Genomic DNA, 26,653 nt, shown 5'->3' with positions numbered 1-26,653 from the left:
AAATTTCATGAAATTGGAAGAAAAATTGACTAACCCAAAGCCTAAACTACACTATATTATCCACAAAGTCTTTATCCTACCAAGATTCATCATGAACAAATCCAAGAATGTTGTTTCACAATGGAGTTTTGGCATTGAGTTTCTTAGACAAGTTTTGTGTAAATTTTTTAATATTTACAAAGCTTAAAAATAAAGATGAAGAAATGGAAGCTTACCCAAATGTGTTGAAGAGCCATTGATTCCTTGAGACAGCTTGGAGTTGCTTGAGGAACTTGAAACACCTTGGAAGAAGGAGGAGGGTTCGGCCAAGAGGAAAGGAAGAGATTTTTTATTTTTTCTTGTGGAAGTCTTGACCAAACCGTGGCTCTATTTAAAGAAGGAGAAGGGAGACTCCTCACTCACTTGAAAACCCTTGGTATTCTACTCACCTGAAACCCTTGGTATTCTCTCTCCACGATTTCAAGCAAGTAACTGTCATTTTCATGATTGGAACGTTTTATTATTTGAAAGAGGCGGGAGAATGTCAAAGGTTATTTTGGGAGTTTTGGGACACAGTAATTGCTAAATTTACTGCGGAATTTTGCTAAGAGTTGGAAAATTTTATCATATGAAAAAATTATATAATAAACTTTGGGGGCAAATGTTATCCCCAAATATTTATATTTAGTGACGTGGAAATTGGATAGATACGTGTCAGTTGATAACACACTTTTATCAATGTGTTGACCAAGGAAATGAGAAAGGATGAGGCCAAAAATGTGTCATGCATGACTAGAGATGAAACATGGCCGACCAAAGGTATGTTTGGCTTAGCCGACCACAATGTTCCATGCCGATTAGTGATGTTCTTTGTCACGACCAATGGTATGTTTGGCGTTGTCTTAGCCGACCAGTTATCTCAGAAGTTATCTTCTAGGTGACTCTTCGGTACAACCTCAATAACAGCTTCGACCCGAATCATTTGCAACTGTCGCGGGAATATCTGAAACATCCCAGAATAATAGTTATATTGATATAATTTGTTTATTATTCATTAATTAAAGTTGTTGAAATAATCAAGGACCTTGTCAAAGCGGAATATTTCTCATGTACGATCCATGAGCCTATAAATAAATGGCTCATGGCATCATTTGGGAGATCGGATTCTGGGAGTATTTTTTACTGAAAGTTTAGAGAAAGACACATTGTATCTTTTCGCTTGCACTATATCATAACTCCAAGTGGATTAGGCTATTACCAACAAATTGGGACTGAACCACTATAAAAATTACTTGTGTTATTTACTTTCTATTCAAGGTTATTGTCGTTTTTGCATCTACTCACAGTTGGCCAAAATCGTGGTCAACAATATTAATTAATAATATTACATAAGTAGAAGAAAAAGATGAGAATATATTACATAACTTATGATAATTATCATAAGAGTAGAAGGTTAAAGATGAAGATCTCAAGAGCAACACAAAGCTTAAACAATGTTCAAAACATTTGTCCTAAAAGTTATTTCCTCCATCATAAGAACATTTTGGGAATACTCTCTAGAAGTGCTTCTAAGGACTTATCAAGTCTTCTCTCATACTCACCATAATGTTCTAAAGATGTGCATGTCAACACAAGTGTTCTAAACTATGTAGTGTGTTTTTCACATTCACACATTACATTCAAGTGAGCAAGATAATTTCTATTTATAGAGTTCTCATCCACCATTTGATTTTTTAATGCCATCAAACCTCTTTGGGAGTTAGAAAACATGCACACAACAACTATAAAATATTATAGTAAATGAAAATCAAATTCAAGATGTGTAACTCCTTTTACACATCAATTGGTGAATTTTTGTGAAAGTTACAAAACTTATGATTATCATTTCTTAAAAATTGTAATTTAATCTATATGTTACAAAACTTATTATGATAATTCTTTTGTCACACTTATTTGTCACATAATTCATTTAATCAAAATATTATATTATATATAACAATTAAAAAAAACTGATTAAATTTTCTTTTATAAATAAAGTACCTAAATATTTTATCCAAGTCCAAATAGAGTTACCTTATACAAAATTTTAATGTAAAAATCAAACATATATAATTATAGAAAATTTCACATATTGTAACTTTGAACTTCTCGTATACGTAATCGTAAAAAGAATTTTTACTAATCATAAGTTGAGCCTGATAAAAAAACTTAATAGTAAAAAAAAACTCAAATGTAACTTCGGAAAAGTCGGAATTGAGTTTTTGAAACAGATGCTCAAAAAGTGATTATCACGAGATTTACACCGTCTGATCATATATAACCTCACACGGTTTTGGTACAGTAGTTTGATAATGTGTCCCTTTTTTACTTTAAAATAAATAAATCATTTGTTCTACTAGTGTATATTAATTTATGAACAAACCTTTTTTGATGACTGAATGTATGTAGTGCAATCTTCAATAATTTATATCAGAATTCATATGTATATATATGTATATATATATATAAATAAAGTAAAAATGTTCATGAAGACTGACCGACCGACTATCAATCTTTTAAATACTCGTCAAAACCCTTCATCAATAATCTTAAGAAGCATATTTATAAAGCGCTTTAAACAAAAAATATGATCACCATTATTCTTGTCTTTCTCTTTTTCTCATTTTCTTCAATAGACATAGTTCTTTCCCAACCTGTATTTAATTTCCAAAAGCTTTATTTACCATCAACTTCAACAGGCCCTGAAGCCATCGCCTTTGGCCCCATCGACCCATTTAGTGGAGATCTCTATACCGGCATATCGGATGGTAGAATTGTCAAATATAATACATCTACTTTCATAGAAGTGTACATCACTTCACCGAATAGGTAATAATTTATCTCAACATCAACTCAGTAAAATAGGATTCTGTTTCATTTTGAAACACTGTTTAATATATATAATTATTCTCATGTTAAAATTTGATTATATATATTTCAGGTCGAGTGTATTATGTGATGGAACAAATATTGCACCTATTTTGGGACCTATTTGTGGGAGACCAATAGGTATTGACTTCTATTATAAAGAAAAACTTTTGTACATTGCAGATGCTTATAAAGGGTTTCTTATGGGAGGTAAGGAAAAACTTGCACTACAACTAGCCACTGGGGCAGAAGGGGTGCCTTTTAAATTTCCTGATGGCTTAAACGTTGACCAATTAACTGGAGATGTTTATTTTACAGATGCCAGTTCTGTATTCCAAATGAGGTACATATTTTCCATAAAAAATAAGTCAATTAATATATATCTTCTTTATTTTAAAAAGTATATATTTTCTTTTAACAAAAAATTCAACAAAGCATAATCTTAATATATTAGCAATAATTATTAGGACAATTGTATAGTTAATGATTCGGTGTAGTCAATAATCTCAACCTTTGAAATGAGATCCAACACATAATATTTAAGTTTATAATTTTTTTTTCAAATACATAATTGTTTCCATTTCATACATTATTTTGTATATTTGATACATCATTTTGTACATTTGGTACAATAACTATACCGTGCAGTATTACACCTTAACCTCAGCCATAATAGTTATAATATGAAAATTATGTTTAATACAGTTACAATTTTTATTTTTATTTTTATGAAAACTAATAAATTAGCAATATAAAATCTTTGGAAGTGTTTTTTTTTTTGGAACTTTTAACATATCATCATTTTCATTAAATTTTAAAACTAACAAATAAATAATTAACAAACATTTCACATTTATCATTTAGTACTAGATACAAACAACGTACAATGTACATTTGTTTGGTTTTATTTATAGAATTTCTTAATTATTTTTATTAAATTTATATCATTGTCATATAAATTTCAAATAAATAAAAATATTATTTATAAGAGAATAACATAAATATATTAAATGAAAAATTAAATCAAAATATTGTTTATAATTTTTAAAAAATATATATATATAATATGATAACTTTTTTACACTTAAGATTATGTGTTATATATTATTATTATTATAATGATATTTATAGTATTTAAATTTATATTAATATAAATATTAAATATGTAGTATTATATTAAATATTATTATAGTAATATTTTATAATATTTGAATTCATATTAATATAATTAGTAAAAAATTAGGATTATATATTATTATCATAATAATATTTTATAGCATTTAAATCTATATTAATATAATGATTAAATATCTAGTCTTGTATTAATTATTATTATAATAATAATAATAATTTATAATATTTAAATTTATATTTATATTAATATAATTAATAAATATCTATTTTTAATTAATTTTAAAAGTATATTCCATTTAATATTTAAAATATTATATTAAACTTAATAAAATAAATCGTTAAAATCAATAATTTTCGTTATCTACGCACTTTCTATATAAAAGAGTTATTGTCCATTACTATACAAAGTTATTTCACAGCCCTTTGTATTTTACATTATACTAAAAATACAATCACAAGCCTTCTTTATCATACCCTATTAATTAAAAAAAATGAAGTGAAAAAATTAAATGTATATTATCTGAAGCACAAATTAAGAACAAATAATATATAAAAAGTTCTTATGATAGGATGAATAATATATGACAATAAAAAGAGTTTTATTGCTTATTTTACGAAGACATTTATGTCAGTTTATAAAAAGATAGTTGGAAGTAATTAATGAGTTCAAAATGGTGAAGATCGAAAAAAAGAGAAGTAACAACATGACCAACGAAAATAAAAGTCTAGAAAGCACTCAAAGTATAGTCGCCCAGTTATAATTTATTTGTAGTGTGGCATACCAGACAAAAAAGTGCCTACTAAATTTAATAAACTGTCAAATGTGTAAGAATGATAACTTTTTAAAGAATTATGAAAAGAATATCATTTTGCAAAGTCACAATACAAGAAATACCTGTCTAAATCCTAGATACAAGGAGTGGAGTGTACAATGCACATTAATTAGTTTTATTTATAAAATTTATTAATTATTTTTATTAAATTTATATTATTGTCATATAAATTTTAAATAAAAAAATAATATTATATATAAAAAATCACATAAACATATTAAATAAAAAATTAAATCAAAATATTATTTATGATTTTTTAAAATATATATAATATGATAACCGTTTTAAACATAAATGATAATATTTTTTAATAAAAATTAAAATTATGTATTGTATATTATTATAATAATATTTTATAATATTTAAATTTATATTAATATAAATATTAAATATATATTAATATAAGTATTAAATATCTAATCTTGTATTGAATATTATTATAATATATGAATTCATATTAATACAATTAGTAAACAATTAGGATTATATATTATTATCATAATAATATTTAATAAGTTTTAAATTTATATTAATATAATTATTAAATATTTAGTTTTTGTATTATATATTATTATAATAATAATATTTTATAATATTTTAATTTGAATTTATATTAATATTAATATAATTATTATATATGTAGTTTTTTATTAAATATTATTATAATAATGATATTTTATAATATTTAAATTTATATTAATATAATTAATAAAATATCTATTTTTAATTAATTTTAAAAGTATATTTTATTAAATATTTAAAATATTAATTTAATGTTAACAAAACAAACCCTTAAAATAAAAAATTTCCGTTATTTACATACTTTTTATATAAAAAAAAACTCTATAATAATAATAATATAGTCATATATAAACTTGAGATACGCTTTTCTTTTCTTCCTTTTTTCCCCTAAATATGTTACGTATTACAAAATGTATATTTTTTTATGTTAAATAAATAATAAACCTCATTGTTAGACTTTTTTTTTTTTTTTAAAGTACACAACATTAGACATTTAAAGTCTGTTACATTAAAAATTTGTTGACTTAATATTTTCTAATGTCTGGCGAAAAAAAAAAACTGGAAACAATTAAGGCCTTGGCCTAATTTGGATAATTTGTTTTATACTAGAGTTGACCGTGTACTCATGTGACCATGTAATTTGATAAAAATGAACCCATGTTACATGTTTTTTGTAGTGAACTGCAACTAGCAATTCTAGTGAATGATGCAACAGGAAGATTACTAAAATACACTTATAGAACACGACAAGTATCAGTGCTTCTAAAGGGACTGGCGTGGCCATAAGTACCGATGGCTCGTTCGTTCTTGTAACTGAGTTCATAGCCAAGAGAATCCAAAATTTTTGGCTAAAGGGTCCTTTGGCTTTTACATCCAAAGTTATTAAGACATTTGAAGGTAGACCTGATAATATTAAGAAGACCCAAAAGGGGGATTATTTTTGGGTGGCAGTGAGCATAATGAGTCCTATTGGTTTAACTATCCCTACAGCAATAATGATTGATGGAAACGGTTTCATTGTGCATACTCTTCCTCTTGACCGCTATTACTTCAATACCGCTATTAGTGAATTTCACCAACATGGCTCGCAATTTTATGTTGGATCCCTTCAGGCTGGTTTTGTTGGTTTGTTGAACTAATGAAAGAGTTATATACACACACATATATCTTACCTATTATATAAGTGGCTATCTAACAGAGTTTAGTATTTAACGGATTTTGGTATGTTTTAACAGAATTTAACACTACTTAATAGATTTTAGCACTTAACAGTTGGTTATTAAACCTCATCAAACCATAAGACACAACCATTACCATAAGACTTATCAAACCATAAGACACAATCATTACCATAAGACACAACCAATGGCATTTACAGCCATAATTAAAATTTATCTCATCAAACTTCCTATTTTAATGATATACAGACATAATTGGTTCTCAAGGTCACTGATAATCATCTTTCTTGGAATATTGTATAGATTGATTGAATCTTTTAATGGAACCCATTTGAATTTGTGATTGTTTGTTTTGGAATTAGTGAAGTTAAGCAATGTAAATTTAGATTTTTACTCCAATGTCCTACTTTTTAAGGAATTTTTTCAATTTGATAATATATAGACTTTACTGTTTCACGGATTATGAACAAATCAAATTCAAATCATTAAAAAGCTATCAGAATAAAACAAAACAAATATTATAAAGAATCAAAATTTTACTTTCTTTACAAAAAACGAGCAAGGAAATTCTAAATTAAAAAAATGCCAATTCATTATTTAACCGTATAATTTTTTTTAAATTTTCTCAACAACCAAACAAAACAAATAGTGGAAATCTAGAATTGCTATGGAAATAGAAGATGAAATTGAGAGAGAGAGAGAGAGAGAGAAAGAAAGAAAAGGAGAAATAAAGAATTAACCTTGACGGAGATGGTGGGGGTGTTGTTAGAATGATCTTCGGAAATGACGACGTAATCTCCCAAAACGACAACGTTGTTCTGGATTTCCTCGGAGACGCACTTGGTGCCGGACGAGGGTAGAGTTAGCCAAATCGATTCACTGGCTCGAACCATTCAGAGGATCACCAGAAATGCCACCGTACTCTTCATCGTAACTCCCTCCTCGCTTTCTCTCTCTAAAGAGTCGTATCACTCTCTAAATATGAGGAATTTGCCAAAATGATAGTGATATTTGCAAAATGGTTCTTTTTATTTTAATTAATTTTATAGTTATTATATTTTTTTAAATGTGAGGATGTGGCAGGATTTGTAAATAAAATAGGCTTAATACATATAACAATGTACGCCCTGGTTTTCCCACGGGCTGTTTAGCAAGACGAGCCTCGGACTAAACATGATTTAGTCCGAGGCTCCCACAGGCCAGATGCTCTATTTTCAGGACGGGCCCTTTCTAGCTCGAGGGGGTCCTGTTTCCAGCTCGCTCTTGTTGCACCAGGAGCTGGGAACAACATCCGGCGACCACTAACGGATCAGCTCGGGTTATGGATTGCTCCGGTAGCGAGCTTCTCAGGAAGCTCTGACCCTATGGGAAGTCAACACGCAAGATAAACGTGCATAATCCTGCCATCACGTGTCCGACATCCCCCTGACTTCTCGGACACGCAGCAGGAACGTGCGTATTTAGACACCCACGGACGGGTTGGGCCGTGCGGCCCATTATCTCCTTCCATACTGATTAGACCACACTTGTGTGTCAGGTTTAGGAATTAATCATGAATATCACAGACTTGATATGACAAATGGTAAGGTCACGGGATGACCTCCCTACCAACTTCCAGGTGCCTTCTCCTATAAATATGGAGACCTTGGGAGTTGATAGGGGTTGGAAAAATAGTCTTGTAAGAACTATATACTTTGTAAACCAATTACCCAGAGAATATCAATAATATTGACTAGTGGAGTAGAAGGATTTTAACCTTCGAACCACTTAAAAACGGGTTTAGGGTCACCTAGTTCTTTCCACAAAGATTTCATATCTGTGACGGTTCTACTTTTAAGTACTAATATCTTTCTCTTCTTCTCTTAATTATCTGTTGCCGAAGAACCGCGTCAACAGTTTGGTTCTTTCATTGAGAGCAAGTCCGATTAGTACTACCACAAACATACAACTATGGTGACCACTCGATCCAAACATGGCAACGAGACAGAACAGCATGATGGGCAGGAGGCCCGCCATGTTGCCCTCCCTGATGAGCAAGTTCCTGAAGTCCAGCAGAGGCCAGGAAAGCAGCCGGCCGGCCAAGACGACACTGGTAGTTCGGCGCCCCGGCCGCCTAATCCGAATCCATGTTATTACACTGCGGTGGAGATGGAGAATGCTCAGCTGAGGAGCCAGCTAGCAGCAGCTGGTCGGCAAATCCAGGATATTCTGAGTCGACTACCCCCTCTCACAACCAACGGTAACGTTGGAGAGAGGCAAGGCGAGGCTCCTAAGTCTCGCCGGAGTAATCGATCCAGGCATAGCCGTTCGGGTAGACTCCCTGCAGCCAACTCCACCCCTTCAACGCGCCATCAAGAGGCGAACTTCAGGGAAATGCCTCAGACCGAACAGCAGCAGTACAGCCGTTCGGTTAGGACATCAACCCCTAGCTCTCAGCCTTCCTCGAGGACGCCCAGAAGAGATCGAGGAAATTCCCAAAGGAGGGCCGAGGGGATCCGGAGACGTCAGCCCGTCCCCGAAGAACGTCCAGTTCCTCGTCCAGCTCGCCCAGCGCGAAACCAGCAAGCTGGCAGGGCCGAGGGGCCCCCACCAAATTTAGTCCGTCCGGACGGCACTAGGATCGCCTCTCCGGTCAGGCATCCTCCTTCTCCCATCAGATATCCGTCTCCTCAGACCGTCCGAGACATCCCGACCTACGGAAATAGTAGGAGAGACCCGCCATCGGCCGGGCCTTCCCGGCGCAGCAGGGTGCCGGGGGAAGGATCAGGTCGGAGCCGCCAAAGACGCACCTCGAGCCTGTCCAGCAGGAGTCACTGGACCAGTAGTGCACGGAGTGATCTTTCGGGAGGAGACCTGCGACAACGACTAAGTTCAGCACAAAGTCACCATACTACCCAGGGAGGCGACCTTCGAGATCGCCTCAACTCTCACAGAGAGGATCGAGTTAGGGATGGTAGCCAGGCCTGCTCAGTTGGGGTCCAATCCGAAGTACGTAATGGCGGGAATGCCCCAAATGACCTATCTCCAGATAGGAGGGGCAACAACCCGCCTAATATGTACAACGGGTCCGGAGCTGTTGAACAGCCCCGGAATAACCCAGGATCTCAGGACAAAACCCTAGAGCGCTTAACTCAAATGGAGGAGCTGATGAAGAAGCTCCTGTCGGAGAAAGAAAAAGACAAATATGATTCAGGGGATGAGATGGAACTCTTCGCCCCCAATATAGCAGCAACGGCATACCCTTCTGGCTTTCGTATGCCCCACTTGTCCAAGTTCAACGGGGATGGAGACCCATCTGACCACTTAGGGATGTTCAACACCCTAATGATGGCTCATAACATCGGACCAGAGCTTCGTTGCTTGATCTTTCCTTCCACCCTAATTGGACCTGCCAGGCAGTGGTTCAAACAAAGTAAAAGGCAGTCAATCAGCTCCTGGAAGACCTTTTCGGCTGACTTCAAGAGGGCATTCCGCGCCTCTCAGGCCGCCAGGGTCCAGGCCGACTCCCTAGCTAACGTGAGACAGCAACCTGGAGAGACGCTAAAAGCCTACTTGAGCAGATTTGCAAATGTCGCTGCTCGAGCCAGAGACGCCGACGACAGCTCCAAACTCATGGCTATGAGGACCGGGATCCTAGTAGGCGGAGATCTGTGGAAGGATATTCAAAGGAGGGGGGTCAGCTCGGTTAGTGAATTCCTTAACAGAGCCCAAGAGTGGATAAACTTGGAAGAAGCTGAAGCTTCAGCCGCGGGGACCAGCCAGGTCCTCGAGAAGCCCGCTGGGACGGGAACAGAGATCGTAATAGCGACTCCCGACGTCACGCAGAGTAACCAGCCCGGTGGCGGCAAAAGAAAAGGGAATGGTGAAAACATCCAGCACGGTCAAAAGAAGAATAAGTCCGTGGATAAATTCAAGCCCGTGTTCACAACGTATACCGAGCTCACCCAAACCAGAGAGAATATTTTCCTGGCCAACGCTACGCGAGTCCCCTGGAAAAGACCGGAGCCAATAAAGCACCCTAAGGGAAAGAGAGACGCTTCCAAATTCTGCCGTTTTCATAACGACGTCGGGCACAATACCGACGACTGCAGGCACCTCAAAGATGAAATCGAGACTCTCATCCGAGCAGGTCCGTTGGCGTAATACTCGCGGAACAGGGTCCCGACAAGTCGACCCGCTCCGGAGATCCCAGCCAGTCAACCTGGACCTCGAGTAGATCAGGACGTCCCTCCCCCCGTGGTCGAGGGAGAGATTTCCACCATCTCTGGAGGACCACACATGGCTGGCACGAGAAGGGGCGCCCAGAAGAGGTACATAAATGAGTTGAAGGCCCACAATGGAGGGGAGTTCGTCCCGGAACAGCGTCAATCAAAACAACAAAGATTAGAGAAACAACCGATCACTTTCACGGAGGAAGACGCGGGCCATGTCCAATTCCCTCATAACGATCCCTTGGTTGTAGCAGTCCAGCTCGCCAACCGGAGAGTAAGGAGGGTGTTAGTGGACAATGGGAGCTCGGTGAACCTCCTATTCCGTTCCACCTTAGAAAAAATGGGTCTGACCGTCTCCGAGCTGAAGGCAACCTCGATGATGCTATATGGTTTTTCGGGAGAAGGGTCAGCAGCGATAGGAACGATTGAGCTGGTGATCACCCTAGGCGACGAGTCCCGAACAGTGTCCAAACTACTCGAATTTGTAGTCATTGACTGCTCCGCTGCCTACAATGCAATTTTGGGCCGACCTACGCTCGTTGCTTTCGAAGCTATCACGTCCGTCCGGCACCTCGCCATGAAGTTCCCTACTTCAACAGGGGTCTGCACTATCAAGGGCGATCAGCTCGCTGCCAGGGAATGCTACAGCATTTCCATGAAGGGAAAATCTAAACCCGGGCAGGTGACGATGGCCATTCAGGATGAAGAGGAATCACAGGGACCCAAGGCGGCTCCTGAGATTGAAAAACCTCGGGTTTCCGAAGATGAAAAGCTCGCCCTAAGCGAGGACATTGACCCCCGAGTAGGCGAGGACAGGTCCGAGCTCCAAGCTATTGAAGATCTCGAGGAGGTAGGCATCGATGAACAAAACCCATCCCGGACGGTTAAGCTCGGAAAGAACCTCTGCGATAGAAGAAAGGCGGAACTGACTGCGTTTCTGAAAGAGAACCTGGACGTATTTGCATGGTCGCACGAGGACATGATAGGGATCAGTCCGAGCGTAATCATGCACACGCTCCACCTAGACAAAAGCGTCCCTGCCAAGTCTCAAAAGCAGAGGCGTTTAGGGACAACCCGAGCCGAAGCCCTTGAAGAAGAAGTGGCCCGGCTAAAAAAATGTGGCTTTATCCGCGAAGCTAGATTTCCCATTTGCGTTGCCAATCCCGTGTTAGTTCCAAAGGCCAATGGGAAGTGGCGAACCTGTATCGACTTTTCCGACCTGAATAAAGCCTGCCCCAAGGATTGCTTTCCATTGCCGAGGATCGATCAACTGGTGGATGCCACGGCGGGGCACGAGCTCATGTCCTTCATGGACGCGTACTCGGGCTACAATCAGATCGCGATGAATCCAGCAGACCAGGATCATACCAGCTTCATGACCCCAACTAATGTCTATTTCTATAAGGTCATGCCGTTCGGTCTTAAGAATGCCGGGGCTACCTACCAAAGGCTGGTAAATAGAATGTTCGCGGATCAGATCGGGAAAAACATGGAAGTGTACGTCGATGATATGCTTGTCAAGTCAAAGATTGCCAGCAACCACGTCACCGATCTGGAAGAATGCTTTAACATACTGCGAGAATATGGCATGAGGCTCAATCCTCAGAAGTGCACTTTCGGTGTCGCATCGGGGAAATTCTTGGGTTTCATAGTCAATACCCGAGGAATCGAGGCAAACCTCGACAAGATCAGGTCACTGCTCGAGCTTCCTTCCCCCAGGTCGTGGAAAGATGTCCAAGGCCTCACAGGAAGGGTGGCAGCACTGAACCGGTTCATTTCCAAATCGACCGACAAGTGTTTACCCTTCTACAACCTGCTCCGGGGAAACAAGAAGTTCGAATGGACAGTAGAGTGTGAAAGCGCATTCCTCGACCTAAAAACGCACCTGGCTGAGCCACCTGTGTTGTCAAAGCCCAAGGTAGGATAACCTCTTTTCCTCTACATGGCCGTCACTGAGGACGCAGCTAGTGCTGTTCTGGTGCGAGAAGAGGACCAGGCTCAGAAACCGGTTTATTACATCAGCAAGAGACTCCTCGGAGCTGAGTCAAGGTACCCATTGATGGAAAAACTGGCGTTCTGCCTAATCACGGCCTCGCGAAAACTCAGGCCATACTTCCAGTCCCACTCTGTACACGTCATGACCGATCAGCCTCTAAGGCAGGTTTTGCAAAAGCCTGAAGCCTCGGGACGCTTGCTAAAGTGGGCGGTCGAACTCAGTCAGTTCGAGATTTTCTATACTCCCCGAACTACCATAAAAAGTCAAGCCCTGGCCGACTTCGTGGCAGAATGCGCGGGATTCCGTGAGATCCCATCAGAAGACTCTCCTCAGGTCGCCTCCTCTAGTTCATCATGGAAGATCTTCGTTGATGGCTCATCTAACGAGAGCGGCTCCGGGGCCGGAATCATTCTGATATCCCCAGAGGGGCATAGATTCCACTCGGCGCTGAGGTTCGGGTTCAAGGCATCTAACAACGAGGCAGAGTACGAGGCCTTGTTAGCTGGACTTAGGATAGCCAGCGAGCTAAAGGCAAGCTCTGTCCAATGCTTCAGCGACTCCCAGCTCGTGGTGAATCAGGTTCTAGGCGAGTATCAGGCGCGGGGTCCCAAGATGGCCTCTTATTTGGCTAAGGTAAAATCCGAACTGTCTACGTTTGGGCAAGGGTCGATCGAACAGATACCTCGGGAGCAGAACGCCAATGCAGATGCTCTCGCCAAGCTCGCCACCTTGGGAGAGACAGAAACCCTGGGGTTGGTGCCAGTTGAGTTCTTGGAGAAACCCAGCATAGACGGAGATCGAGCAGATATTGGAATGATTGACATCAGGCCGACCTGGATGACTCCCATTGTTGAGTACCTCGTCGAGGGCAAGTTACCCGAAGGGCGCAACGACGCACGACGAGTCCTTTATCAAGCTCCGAGGTATACGCTAGTCGAGGGTTTGTTGTACCGACGTGGGCATTCCTTACCTCTCCTCCGGTGCGTTCTTCCAAGTGAAGCGAAGGCCATCCTGCAAGAAGTTCATGACGGATTCTGCGGAGATCACACTGGGGGGCAAAGCCTGGCCTTGAAGATCCTTCGGCAGGGTTATTACTGGCCGACTCTGTCCAAAGACTCGATCTCATATGTAAAAAAGTGCGACAAGTGTCAGCGGTTCGCCGCGGTTGCGCGAGCTCCTCCGACCGAGCTAAAAATGATTTCGTCTCCCTGGCCCTTCGCCATTTGGGGGATAGATCTAATAGGCGCCCTGCCCACCAGAAAGGGCGGGGTCCGTTACGCTGTGGTAGCCATTGACTACTTCACCAAGTGGGCCGAAGCAGAGCCGTTGGCGACAATAACATCAAAAAAGGTGCTAGACTTCGTGGTTAAAAGCATCATATGTCGATTTGGCCTACCCAAAAAGATCGTCTCCGACAATGGCACTCAATTTGACAGCGACCTGTTCACCGAATTTTGCGAAAGGCACGGGATTGTGAAAAGCTTCTCGTCCGTGGCTTATCCCCAGGCGAACGGCCAGGTCGAGGCTGTCAATAAAACTCTGAAGGCAAGCCTCAAGAAGAGGCTAGATGAGGCGAAGGGGATCTGGCCAGAACAGCTCCCCCAAGTTCTGTGGGCCTATAGGACCTCACATCGGACTCCCACGGGTCACACTCCTTTCTCCCTAACCTTTGGAAGTGAAGCAGTCCTCCCCGTGGAGGTGAAGGTCCTGTCGCACAGGGTCCGGTCCTACGACCAAGACGAGAACCATGAGCTCCTATGCCACTCCTTAGACTTAGTGGATGAAAGGCGAGAGGATTCACAACTCCAGCTCGCCTGTTATCAACAGAAAATCACTCGCTACTTCAACACTAAGGTCAAAAGACGTGCCTTTAGTGTCGGCGATTTGGTCTTGAGGAGAGTTTTCCTGGCCGGGAAAGATCCCAAAGATGGGGTTTTGGGACCAAGCTGGGAAGGACCATACCAGGTCATCGAAGTCATCAAAGAGGGAACTTATAAGTTAGCTCGACTTAGTGGAGGGGCGGTCCCGCGGACTTGGAATGCTATCCACCTAAAGAAATATTATCAATGAGCCATTTGTAAGGCCTAGAAGGTCACCTTCCATGTGTAAATAAAAATCAAATGTTTCTCGTTATTTGCAAGTGTAATTTTAAAGTAACAACGAAAGACCCTTTCCCAGTTACTTGGGGGGCATATGGTACCTGGATATATCCAGGTCTCCTTAACGACTTAGGTGTTAATTTTTATCTACGGATAAGAGTTATCACAAACTAAGTCCTATCCTGGTCTTAACCAGGTCATAAAACTTAGAAGTTAACAGAAATTTGTTGACCGTGGTTCTTCTTTAAAGAGCCCGGGATACGGATAAAAGTTTACCCGAACTAAGTTTTTTCAAAATAAGTTCCTGGTATTAACCAGGTCATAAAACTTAGAAGTTAACAAAAATTTGTTGACCGCGGTTCTTCTTTAAAGAGCCCGGGATACGGATAAAAGTTGACTCGAACTAAGTTTTTTCAAAATAAGTTCCTGGTCTTAACCAGGTCATAAAACTTAGAAGTTAACAAAAATTTGTTGACCGCGGTTCTTCTTTAAAGAGCCCGGGATACGGATAAAAGTTGACTCGAACTAAGTTTTTTCAAAATAAGTTCCTGGTATTAACCAGGTCATAAAACTTAGAAGTTAACAGAAATTTGTTGACCGTGGTTCCTCTTTAAAGAGCCCAGGATACGGATAAAAGTTTACACGAACTAAGTTTTTTTTCAAAATAAGTTCCTGGTCTTAACCAGGTCATAAAACTTAGAAGTTAACAGAAATTTGTTGACCGTGGTTCTTCTTTAAAGAGCCCGGGATACGGATAAAAGTTTACCCGAACTAAGTTTTTTCAAAATAAGTTCCTGGGCTTAACCAGGTCATAAAACTTAGAAGTTAAAAAAAAAAAAAAAAAAAAAAATTTGTTGACCGTGGTTCTTCTTTAAAGAGCCCAGGATACGGATAAAAGTTAACTCGAACTAAGTTCATAAAAATAAAGAGATGAATTCTGACCAAATGCATAAAAATATATATGTAAAACTGGCTGAGCAAATTGTCTCGAGGCGGAAACGCCTCACATAAAAAGAAAATTACAATAGAAAGAGTTCAAAATACTTAAACAAGAAGTGTCCTAAGCCCCATCAGTTGGCCCTTTGGAGGTCGCGGTCTCATCCTGCTCCGCCGCGGCAGAGGCCTCTCCAGTCTCCGATGGAGGAACCTCCTTATTCAGGCGGGCTTGAAGCTGCGGCAACAAGAATGCCCAGAGGTCCGGCGGCATGAAAGAAAAGTCCGCGTCCGAATTGTGGGACCAGCAGTGATAGAACAGGTCTTGTAAGGACTGCTCCGATACGACCCGCTCGTCTTTCAGGGCGGCCTGGGAGGCCTGGGCTTCGGCCTTCGCCGCCTCAAGATCTGTCCGCGATGCGGCCAGGGAATTTTTAAGCTCCTGGTTCTCGGAGCGGATCTTCTCTAGCTCGGATGCGGCCAGGGAGTGTTTAAGCTCTTGGTTCTCGGAGCGAATTTTCTCTAGCTCGGCTTTAGAGGCCGCCAGAGCGTCTCTCACCTCCTGAGACTCCTGGAGGGCGGTCTGGCGATCAGCTTCCAAACCCTCGAGCTGGGCCTTGGTCCTAACAGTGCCTCTGTAGGCGGCAGCCATGCCCTGCAAGAGAAGAATGATAAATTAGCAAACTAGAAGGAAAAAGGCGGCGTGTGAGTGTTAAAGCCTTAAAAGAAGGGGGCACTTTACCGTTAAGGTCATGTCCATCGCAGACTCTATAACTCGGACCGGGCTCGTTGTTTCGATGGCCCGGAGCTCCTTCTCCCTGATATTGTAGAAGTGGCTGACGGCGTAGCTAGCCGACTCATACACTGTACCCCGGAATGCTTCGGGCATCTTCTCCAGAGCCCGGGGGTCGACCGGGATACGCACGTCCGGGGCTGCCGCGGCCAGATTCCCGACCTCTATTACCCCGTCCTGCGCGGCTAGTGGAGATCGTTGGGGTGGCGGGTGCATGAGCCCTGTCCTGGCGACAGGGAGGTTCGCCCCCGCGACCTGGGATGGCGGGGCTTTCTCCTTCTCCTTAGCCGGGGATTTGGTGGAGGCCCCGGCCGAGCTCTTGGACTCGCGAAGCCTCTTTAACCTCGGCCCCGTTGGGGGATTCCCACCGAACACAACGCCCCGCAGACTATTCCCGGGCTGAGACATCTCTTCTACCAAGAACAAAAAACACGGTTATTAGCAATCATACAGAAATAAAGACAAAAGGTCCAAAGGCAATAAGAAAGCAAATACTAAGGGAGCCCTACCCCCCGAGCTGGAAGAGCCTAGGACGATTATCTCGCGAACTGGCGAAGGTTCTAGGTCCGGTTCTGAATCGGGGCTGGACTCTTCTACGTACTGCCTAATCCCCGGAGCATAGATGCCCCTCTGGAGCGCAGGCCACGTGCGTAAGTTGGTCCCGTACTCCTCAAAAATGACCGACCTAAAGGCTAGGGTATTATCTACTACTACGGTACCCTTAGGCCGACTCTCTTGGTTGTCCAGCACGAGCTGGTCAACGCAATGGAGCAAGAGCGTGTCCAGGTCCGGATTCCTTGAGTGACGATGGACGAGCTGCCTAGGGTTGAACCTAACCAGCCGGGGGTCTGCAGTGGCCCTATCTACGTTCTTAAATAAGTAAGAGTTACCTTGACCGGAAGGACCCGCGGCTGCTCCGGATTGAGCCCTCTCCTCGCTCATCCCTTGGGCGACCTCCAAGGTCCTCTTCCTGTTCCTCACCAGAGGAACTTCCTCACCTTCTTCCTCGCCTTCGTCGTCTGCGACCTCCTCCGCGACGATCGGTCTGTTGTCGCGGGCTGGGGGAGGCCCCCGGGGCCTTTTCAAATTCAAAGTCTGATTTGGGAAAATCAGCTTGCAGAATACCATCGTCTCGTCCGTCACGAGCACGCGGTAGTCTTTCTCACTGGGGGGCAAGTTCGCCAGTGTATCGTATTGACCCCCGAGGGTCACAGACTTTTCGGTCCTCACGTAAATGGCTGCAAGGTTGGTTGAAATCAGAAGTGGAATAAGGGACGAGCTAAAATAAGATAACCGTTAAAAGGCGAGCTAAATCAAGGATCACTTACGAGGACGGTTGAAATAGTGATGATCGCAGTTTCGGAACCCAGTTGACATAAAAAACTGGTCTTTGAAGTCGTTTGGATGGCTCGGCAGCTCGATCACTGCTGCTGTGTTAGGGAAGCGGGTTAAGTAATAGAACCCGTCGCCTCGCCCCCGCTGGTCCGGGCTGGCTTTGAGGCAAAAGAAATATAGAATATCAGCAGGAGTGGGGACCTCCCACTCATGCTTTTGGAACAAATACCTCAATCCCGCCAGCAGACGGTATGAGTTGGGGGGGGAGCTGAAATGGGGCCAACCCCACATAGTTCAGAAAATCAGCAAAATACTGATCCAGGGGGAGGAAGGCCCCTGCCTTGAAGTGTTCCCCGCTCCAGGCCGCGAACGACTCGTCGAGCGGCGTGCAGCTCCGCTCCCCATCCGCAGCAGGTCGGGCGATCACGGAGGTCTTCCCCAGAGGAATGTTGTGGTTGAGGAAGATTTTGGTGATCTTTGCCTGGCTGGTTATCTTCGAAATGATTCTCTCCGCCTCGAAAAACGCGTCAGGGGCCACCTCGGCTTGCTTCTCCACCGCCGGCCCAAAGTGAGGAATTGGCGAGCTGGTCACCACCGCCTTTCCTTTATCCTGCTGGGAGGACGAACTTCCCACATTCTCCAGTGGCAGATTTATCTTTGGAGCCATCTGGTCGCCTATCGAACAAAAGAAAACACTTTAGAAAAGGCGACCCAAGCAGGAGAGTGAAGCAAGTATTCTGTACACGAGCTGGGGTAAGCCCAGCCCGTGGAGAGTGGTGCCACGCGTTCCAAGGAACACGCGCCTATGCCCTCAACAGATCCCAAATTACTCGGAATTCGTGTGTCAGAGGACTCAGAGTAAAAAATTGCCTTGGGGGGAAAGTTTCAACAAGCAAGGCATGGCAAAACCGCTTTTAAGGCGTATTCCCTAAGCTACCCGGTTTTTGCACCCAAAATTCCTAAGGATCCTACCCAGAAATTGTTCCTAAGAAAGAACCATGGAAACCATATTCTAAGACGATGTCCCATGGCAAGTGGGCCCTAATCTAAGAAGGGCTGTCACTCTCCATATCCGCGCGACCCAGAAAACCTCTGCATGTGGCTACAGTAAATTTTTTTACCTAAGCTACAGTGGCATGCTCTCAAAAATAAACAAGGACAGAAGACTTACAGTGTATGGTTAGATGGTTAGTGAGGTTGCTGCGCTGGTAGGAGCTTCGTTGGCACAGTGGTCTCCGAAGTTTTGAAGGAACTCGTGCGCTTAAGCTTCGTGAACGAAGAAGATGAGAGCAATGGAAATGAGGGTTTTGTTCTTCGGAAGGTCAGAGAAAACAAGGAAATTTGAGAGGTTTTGAATGGTAAGGTGACCCGTGCGTGGGATGACCACCCCTTTTTATACACGGGAAGGATCACGTGTAAAAGGCCCTTGGGAGACCCTCCACTCGAAATGTGAAACGACGGCTGGACAGTAGGCTAGGCCATTTAATGCGGTTCTCGTAGAGTGTACCGTCGCCACCCACGGCGTTCCGCGTACCAAACGCCTGCGAAAAGCATGGAATGCGAAGGGTTGTGGGAGAAGTCTAAAAGCCCCTACTGTGGTCTCCCATATCTGACGTCATGAACCACGAGCAGGAGCTTGGGGGGCAGATGTACGCCCTGGTTTTCCCACAGGCTGTTTAGCAGGACGAGCCTCGGACTAAACATGATTTAGTCCGAGGCTCCCACAGGCCAGAGGCTCTATTTTCAGGACGGGCCCTTTCTAGCTCGAGGGGGTCCTGTTTCCAGCTCGCTCTTGTTGCACCAGGAGCTGGGAACAACATCCGGCGACCACTGACGGATCAGCTCGGGTTATGGATTGCTCCGGTAGCGAGCTTCTCAGGAAGCTCTGACCCTATGGGAAGTCAACACGCAAGATAAACGTGCATAATCCTGCCATCACGTGTCCGACATCCCCCTGACTTCTCGGACACGCAGCAGGAACGTGCGTATTCAGACACCCACGGACGGGTTGGGCCGTGCGGCCCATTATCTCCTTCCATACTGATTAGACCACACTTGTGTGTCAGGTTTAGGAATTAATCATGAATATCACAGACTTGATATGACAAATGGTAAGGTCACGGGATGACCTCCCTACCAACTTCCAGGTGCCTTCTCCTATAAATATGGAGACCCTGGGAGTTGATAGGGGTTGGAAAAATAGTCTTGTAAGAACTATATACTTTGTAAACCAATTACCCAGAGAATATCAATAATATTGAATAGTGGAGTAGAAGGATTTTAACCTTCGAACCACTTAAAAACGGGTTTAGGGTCACCTAGTTCTTTCCACAAAGATTTCATATCTGTGACGGTTCTACTTTTAAGTACTAATCTCTTTCTCTTCTTCTCTTAATTATCTGTTGCCGAAGAACCGCGTCAACAAACAAAACCCTAAACTATTTTCTAACATTTATCTTTATTTTATTATTATTATTCAGGGCAGATAAAAATAAATTAAAAATAAGAAGTATTATTGCAAGATCTTGTACATATCCATCTGTCTCCCTATCGTCTGTTGGGATTCGTAAAATTGTTAAGGTTAGAAATATTGCAGATTTAATGAAAAGTTTACAACCAATGGAGGTAAAGTGATTTTTATTATTTTCCAGTAAATTATATTTATACCAACATTTTTACTGACTATTCCAAATAAATTGATGTAGATAGCAAAATTCTGGATTCAAGGAAAAATAATTCTAACAAACTTAGCACAAATATTCTACTACATGTCATGTCCTGCATGTAACTCGGGAACTACAAAAACATACAATGAAAACTTTGTGTGTAAATGTGGAAGTAGATCAATTGCAACACCACGGTGTGTATTAAATAATTTAAACGTTCTAAAAAATGTATCTTCTTAAAATAAACTAATGCTCAAATGAAAATCATATTAATTTCAGTGCCAGAGCATATGCGGAAATCAATGAGAACACTAGAAGTATATCTGTCATTATGTTCGGCCATGTAGCAGAAGAGATGTTGGGTTGCTCTGCAGTACAATTAATGGAACATTCTAAAGAGGTTTGTTGTGTTTTAAAAAAAAAAAAAAATGTATATACTAAACAAATTTCAATAATATCATTTTTCAACACTAACTTAAACCTATAAAATTAATTTATCAGGAGAAGAAAGAATATATTGAAAGACTAAGCAAAAAATTGTCAACAAAGAGCTGGACAAAACAAATTTATGCTAATCCAGAAAAGTTAAAGCAACAGCAATATACGAATTTTAATGTCTAATCTATTCAAGAATTCCAACAAAAGGAAGTAGTTGAATCTTTGTCTTAGTTTATAAATTACCTAACTAAATCTTTTAAATATTAACACAACGTTTTTATTTTAATACCATGTAATATATTTTCATTATTTCACATATTTAATATTTATTATAGAAATTATATAATTTTTAAATATTTCTGTTTTAAATTGTTTTAAATTCAAACATATATAGTGCAAAACATAACGTGCATCGTACGTACATTCTAACTAGTATATATATATATATATTGTGATGAGATAATGTTGTTGAAGTCAATAACTATTGACTTAGACTTGAAAAAAAAACTATGTGCAAGTACGTTTTGTTTGTTGGTACAATTTGAAAACTAGTAGAATGTATAAGACTAGCAATATCTACATAAAGTGTCGAAATAAAAAGACAAATTAAATCTTCACCTTTTTCACTTTCCACAAATAATGCAATTTTCTTAAAAATAATTGATTGTGTTAAATAGTTTATTTATAATGGGAATTCACTAAATGGAATAGAGTTGTTCAAAATTTGCCAAGAGTAGTCTCTCAATTTCAACTTGTTGATTTTCTCGGCTTCAACAACAAAGAACTTCTCATAAGACGGGATATCTTTTTCTCAAACTAACACTACACGAAGAGCATGCAACAGCGGTGACAAAGCCTAGTTGTTGCAAATAATAAACCAAATTATAATTTTGATGATAAATGTTGTAAATTGCGACGACATATCTCCTTTTGCGATGATACTGTTGCCTTATATAGTGTGGCCTACTGGAGGGAAAATCGCAGAAAATGAATGAAGCATTGGTGGCCACTGTTGGAAATAAATATGTGGACTAGTATAAACATATATAATATTGTTGAACAATTATTTTTATTAATAGTATTTTTGGAGATCATAATAGAATGGTGCTAATTTTCTAAATATATAGGTGGTCTCCTTAGATACACACTACAAAACTAGACGAAATTATATTTTATATGAGAATTTTAATAGTATGCAAAAATATAGTTTTAAAAAAAAAAAAAAGTTAATCTATAGCTTTTTTTTTTAAGAATTTTCACTTTTATGGGTTTATTTTCCCATATTTTTGTATAGAAGTTTGTTTATACCATAAATTTATTCTTAATCAAGTTTTATTATTTTGGAAGGGTATGTTTGTAATTTGATTATTACTTTTTTAGCCTATTTGTTTTTTTTTTTATATTACAAACTTTATATTAGATTTTTCTTTAGTTGTTTTGCAAGTTTTTTTCTTTTTTCTTTTTAATATGAATTGTGTTTAAAATTATTTTTATTTATCATAAATATTTGTTTCCTTATTTTTAGATTTTACGTTTCTTTTTTCAGATATTGAGTAAGGTAATCAGTTACTTGATTGATCTTTGACAGTTATGTAAAAAAAAAGTCATAGAGCTCGGTTAAATAACATGTACCAGTAGGGGTAACTAGTTATCCTGAGATGAGTAACTTTCTACCATAAGATGGGTAACCAGTTACCATAAGAGGGGTGACGGGTTACTCATATTAAATATGAAAAGAAATAACAAATTTGAAGGAAAAAGAGGAATAACACTTCATTAAAAAAAGGAAGAAGAAGTAACTATGATTTTAGTAACATAAGTAACCAGTTGCTATAAAAACCCCATAAATATACACACACATCAAAACGTGAAGGTAATTAGTTACTCTCAGAAATATACATACAAAGAACGTGAAGGTAACCAGTTACTCCCAGAAATATAAATACAAAGAATGAGAAAGTAACCAGTTGCCACAGATCTGAATATAAAAAAAATCATATCTACCCTCTTTCCCTTCTCTCCCCTCTTCTTCATATAATTAATTTTTCTAGATTTGTATGTTCCCATCAGGGTAACTGGTTACCCATTTACGTTTCCATATTTTTATTAGTTTTCTTTCTAAATTTTGGTGTTCCTATAATGGTTACAGTAAAAAGAAAATGTTGAAAAAATTGATTTGAATTTTTTTACATATAGTTGAAAAAACTATATAAAAAAATTACAATAATAAAAGATAATAAATAAAAAAATAGTAAAACAATTATGTAATAAAATATGTGTGAAAAAAAGGAAAAAAAATGAATGAGAAAAGAATAAGTACAAAAAAGAAGAAAAATGAAGGAAAAAAACTTAGAAAATATGAAACAAAAAACAAAAGAAAATAAATGTTGAAGGAAAAAAAACAGATGAATGAATAAAAATGAAAAGAAGAAGAAGAAAAATAATGTGAAAATGGAAAGAAAAAAAATACGAATGAAAAAATTAGTAGAAAAAAATGGAAGAAGAAAAAAGGCCCATATGTGTGAAAAAAGAAAAAAATATGGAAAGAGGAAATAATAAATACAAAAATGAAGAAAAAATAGATGGAAAAATAATGAAAAATAGGAAAAAAACTGAAAAAATACGAACAAAACAATACAAATGAAAGAATAAAAATATATAAATAAATAAAAATGAAAAGAATAAGAAGAATAATGGAAAATGGAAAATAGAAAGAAAAAAAAAAGATAAAAGAAAAAATTGGTAGAAAAAAAATGGAAGAAAAATAAGTAAGGAAAAAAAAGAAAGAAAAAATAATTAAAAAATGAAGAAAAAAATTAAAAATTGAAAAAAAATAAAATAAGATTACTTTCAAAATCAAAGAAAACATAACTATGATAAAAATGTGGCATTTTCATATGTTAGTTAGCTACTAATTGTGTTTATTATACTTTAGTTTTTTCTTTAATAAATTTTTCCATACAAATTAAGAAATGTATAATTCCCATATTTTTGCACATTGATGGTATAAAAGCCATATTTTTTTTAAATTCACACAAAACTATGTGACCAACCCATTGAGTTTACATACTCTTTTTTGGGCTTATTTTTGTTTTCTTTCTAATTACTCTTTAGACAATAACAAAATGTATTTTTTTATATATCAATTTATTTGTTTATTTGATTAATTTTTTTATTATACATTTTTGTAAAATCATTTTGTATGATTTATTTATTTATTTTTGTTTAAAATAATATTTCATGATTATTTTTGTGGCAATTTTGTAAGTAAACATAATCAATTAAATTTGATTTTATTGTATTTCAAAATTTTGTGATATATATAATGATTAGTTTTAAAATTAATATAATTGAGTGCTTAAATTCTTGCATCCGGTAAGATTTAACATGTCAATTATGAATATCTTGATTGATATTGATATATTCTCACATTTCATTAAATAAAATAAATATATAAATAAATTCTAAGATTCATATGAATAATTTAAATGATCATGTTGATAATTCTATTATTTGGTAGTTTGCTTAGAATGGTGAAGGAAATTTATTGAGCATTATGAATCACACAATTTTTTTTATCTTGTCGATAATAGATTGATGTATTTGGTTGTAATGTATTGATAAATTGTCCTTACTTGTAAAATGTTCTATTTTTACTTATAGAACTTTTGCATGTAATGATCATTTTGATTATTTATGGATCATTCAAGTTGAAGTTGGAGTACAAACAACATGATTATGTTGATCAATGCAAATTGATAATTGTTACTCTTGTGTTCCTTCAGCTTTGAGCAATCATAGACTCTCGTTTATAATGATGCTTAATGAGACTAATCATAAGGAGTGGGTTAGATCTCTAATGATGAATTTGTCAATTATGAAGATTGACACAACATTAAAGGAATATGCTCTTGCTAAACCGACAAAGGATAGTACAACTGAATAGAAAACTCCCTATAAGGAATGGAACAATTCAAATAAAACATGTAAGTTAGTGATCTTGTATCACATGGATGATGCTATTCGTGGTAGTATTCTTGAAACTGAGAATGCTAAGGAACTTCTCAAGGTCATTGTTGAAAAATATGTGGAGTTTCCCAAGTTTGAGTGGGAGCACTACCTGGGTAAGATCCAGGATACTGTTTATGATGGATAGTGGCATAAGAAACCATATAAGTCAGGTGGTGTCTTTCCATATGAAGTTGAAAGGGCTTGGCCTTGATTTAGGAGATAATTATCTGGTCTGGCATGTCACGAGGTATCTACCTCCTTCATATAACTCAATTCGATCTAGTTACAACGCTCAGAAAACTCCTTGGACTGTAAGTGAGATGACTGCCATTCTCTCTAAAGAGGAAGATGATATAAAAGCTAGGAAGGGAAATTCAATTTCCATGGTGACTTCCAAGGATAACCCTAAAGAAAATCCTAAGGAAAATCCTAATAAGAAGAAGAAGAAGAAGTTTTATAAAAAGCCTTATGGAAAGCCACACTTCAAGAAGTCCAGTTATGATGGAAAGGCTGCTGGATCTTCTAATGAACCCAAAACTGAGTGTTTCACTAGGAAATACAACTACTTTCATAAGATGGGACACAAGAAAAACACTTGTTGTAAGTTGAAGAGAGCCTTAGAGATGAAACGTAACAAAGTCGTGATGGTTTGTTTAGAATCAAATGTGATTGATGTGCCTTCGAATTCTTTGTGGCTAGATACTGATGCTACTATTCATGTTACTAATTCTTTGCAAGCACTGACAAGAAGAAGGAATCCAACTAGCTTGGAGGAGCATGTGTACATGGGAGATGGTACTAAAGTCAAAGTGGATTTTTTTTGGAACTGCCAGACTTTCAGCTATCAAGTGGACATATTTTGGAGATAAATGATGTTGTTTACACACCCTCGATTAGGAGAAGCTTGATTTCTGTATCTATTTTGAATAGACTAGGTTATAGTCTTTCTTTTGGAACTGGAAACGTTTGCTTGTACCATAACTCCCTTTTAATAAGAAATGGATGTTTACATGGAAATTTATACAAGCTTGATTAGAATGAAGTTTCATCTCCCTCTTCCTCTTCTCTTAATGTTGTTGTTGGTTCTAAACGTGTGAGATGCAATGAGAGTTCTTCTATGTTATGGCATAGACGTTTAGGTCATATTTCTAAGCAGAGAATAAAAAGATTGGTATAGGATGGTGTTTTGCAAGATCTCGATTTCTCTGATTTTGATACTTGTGTCGATTGTATAAAAGGAAAGACAACTGCCAAGACTAGAAAGAGTAAAATTGACAGATGTGTAGATTTACTTGAAATAATTCATTCAGATATTTGTGGTCCTTTTACTCCTCTTGGTATGGATGGTTACAAGTATTTCATCACTTTTATTGATGATTTTTCACGATATGGTGATGTTGAGTTGATTCGTGAAAAGTCTGATTCCTTAGAAGCTTTTAAAGTTTTCAAGAATAGGGTGGAACTACAAAAGGGTAAGAAGATCAAGTCAGTCCATTCTGATAGAGGTGGTGAGTATTATGGGAGATATGATGAGACTGGTAGAAACCATGGGCCTTTTGCTAAGTATTTGCAAGATTGTGGTATTGTTGCAACATACAAAATGCCTGGGACTCCTGAG

At 38.7% G+C, this 26,653-nt stretch overlaps 1 protein-coding gene across 1 annotated transcript; it reads left to right on the top strand.

Annotated features, from left to right (window-relative positions):
- Positions 1–734: 734 nt before the first annotated feature.
- On the top strand, positions 735–24,970 carry LOC133832509 (protein STRICTOSIDINE SYNTHASE-LIKE 12-like). Its single transcript, XM_062262846.1, has 6 exons — positions 735–798; positions 2,655–2,847; positions 2,960–3,027; positions 3,070–3,229; positions 24,688–24,698; positions 24,810–24,970. Exons 1-6 carry the CDS (start codon positions 735–737, stop codon positions 24,968–24,970), a joined length of 657 nt encoding a protein of 218 aa, XP_062118830.1.
- The last annotated feature ends 1,683 nt before the right edge of the window (positions 24,971–26,653 follow it).

This window comes from Humulus lupulus, chromosome 4 (genome assembly GCF_963169125.1).
Source record: "Humulus lupulus chromosome 4, drHumLupu1.1, whole genome shotgun sequence".
Lineage (NCBI taxonomy): Eukaryota > Viridiplantae > Streptophyta > Magnoliopsida > Rosales > Cannabaceae > Humulus > Humulus lupulus.
This window is presented reverse-complemented; position numbering and strand designations above follow the sequence as displayed.

What these genes read in the sequence shown, in the direction of transcription:
- LOC133832509 (XM_062262846.1), top strand. Translation starts at nt 735, where the DNA reads ATGAGAAAGGATGAGGCCAAAAATGTGTCATGCATGACTAGAGATGAA. An exon ending in TGAAACATGGCCGACCAAAG is followed by an intron (nt 799 to 2,654) that starts GTATGTTTGGCT and finishes TTTCTTCAATAG; the next exon opens with ACATAGTTCTTTCCCAACCT. An exon ending in TACATCACTTCACCGAATAG is followed by an intron (nt 2,848 to 2,959) that starts GTAATAATTTAT and finishes TATATATTTCAG; the next exon opens with GTCGAGTGTATTATGTGATG.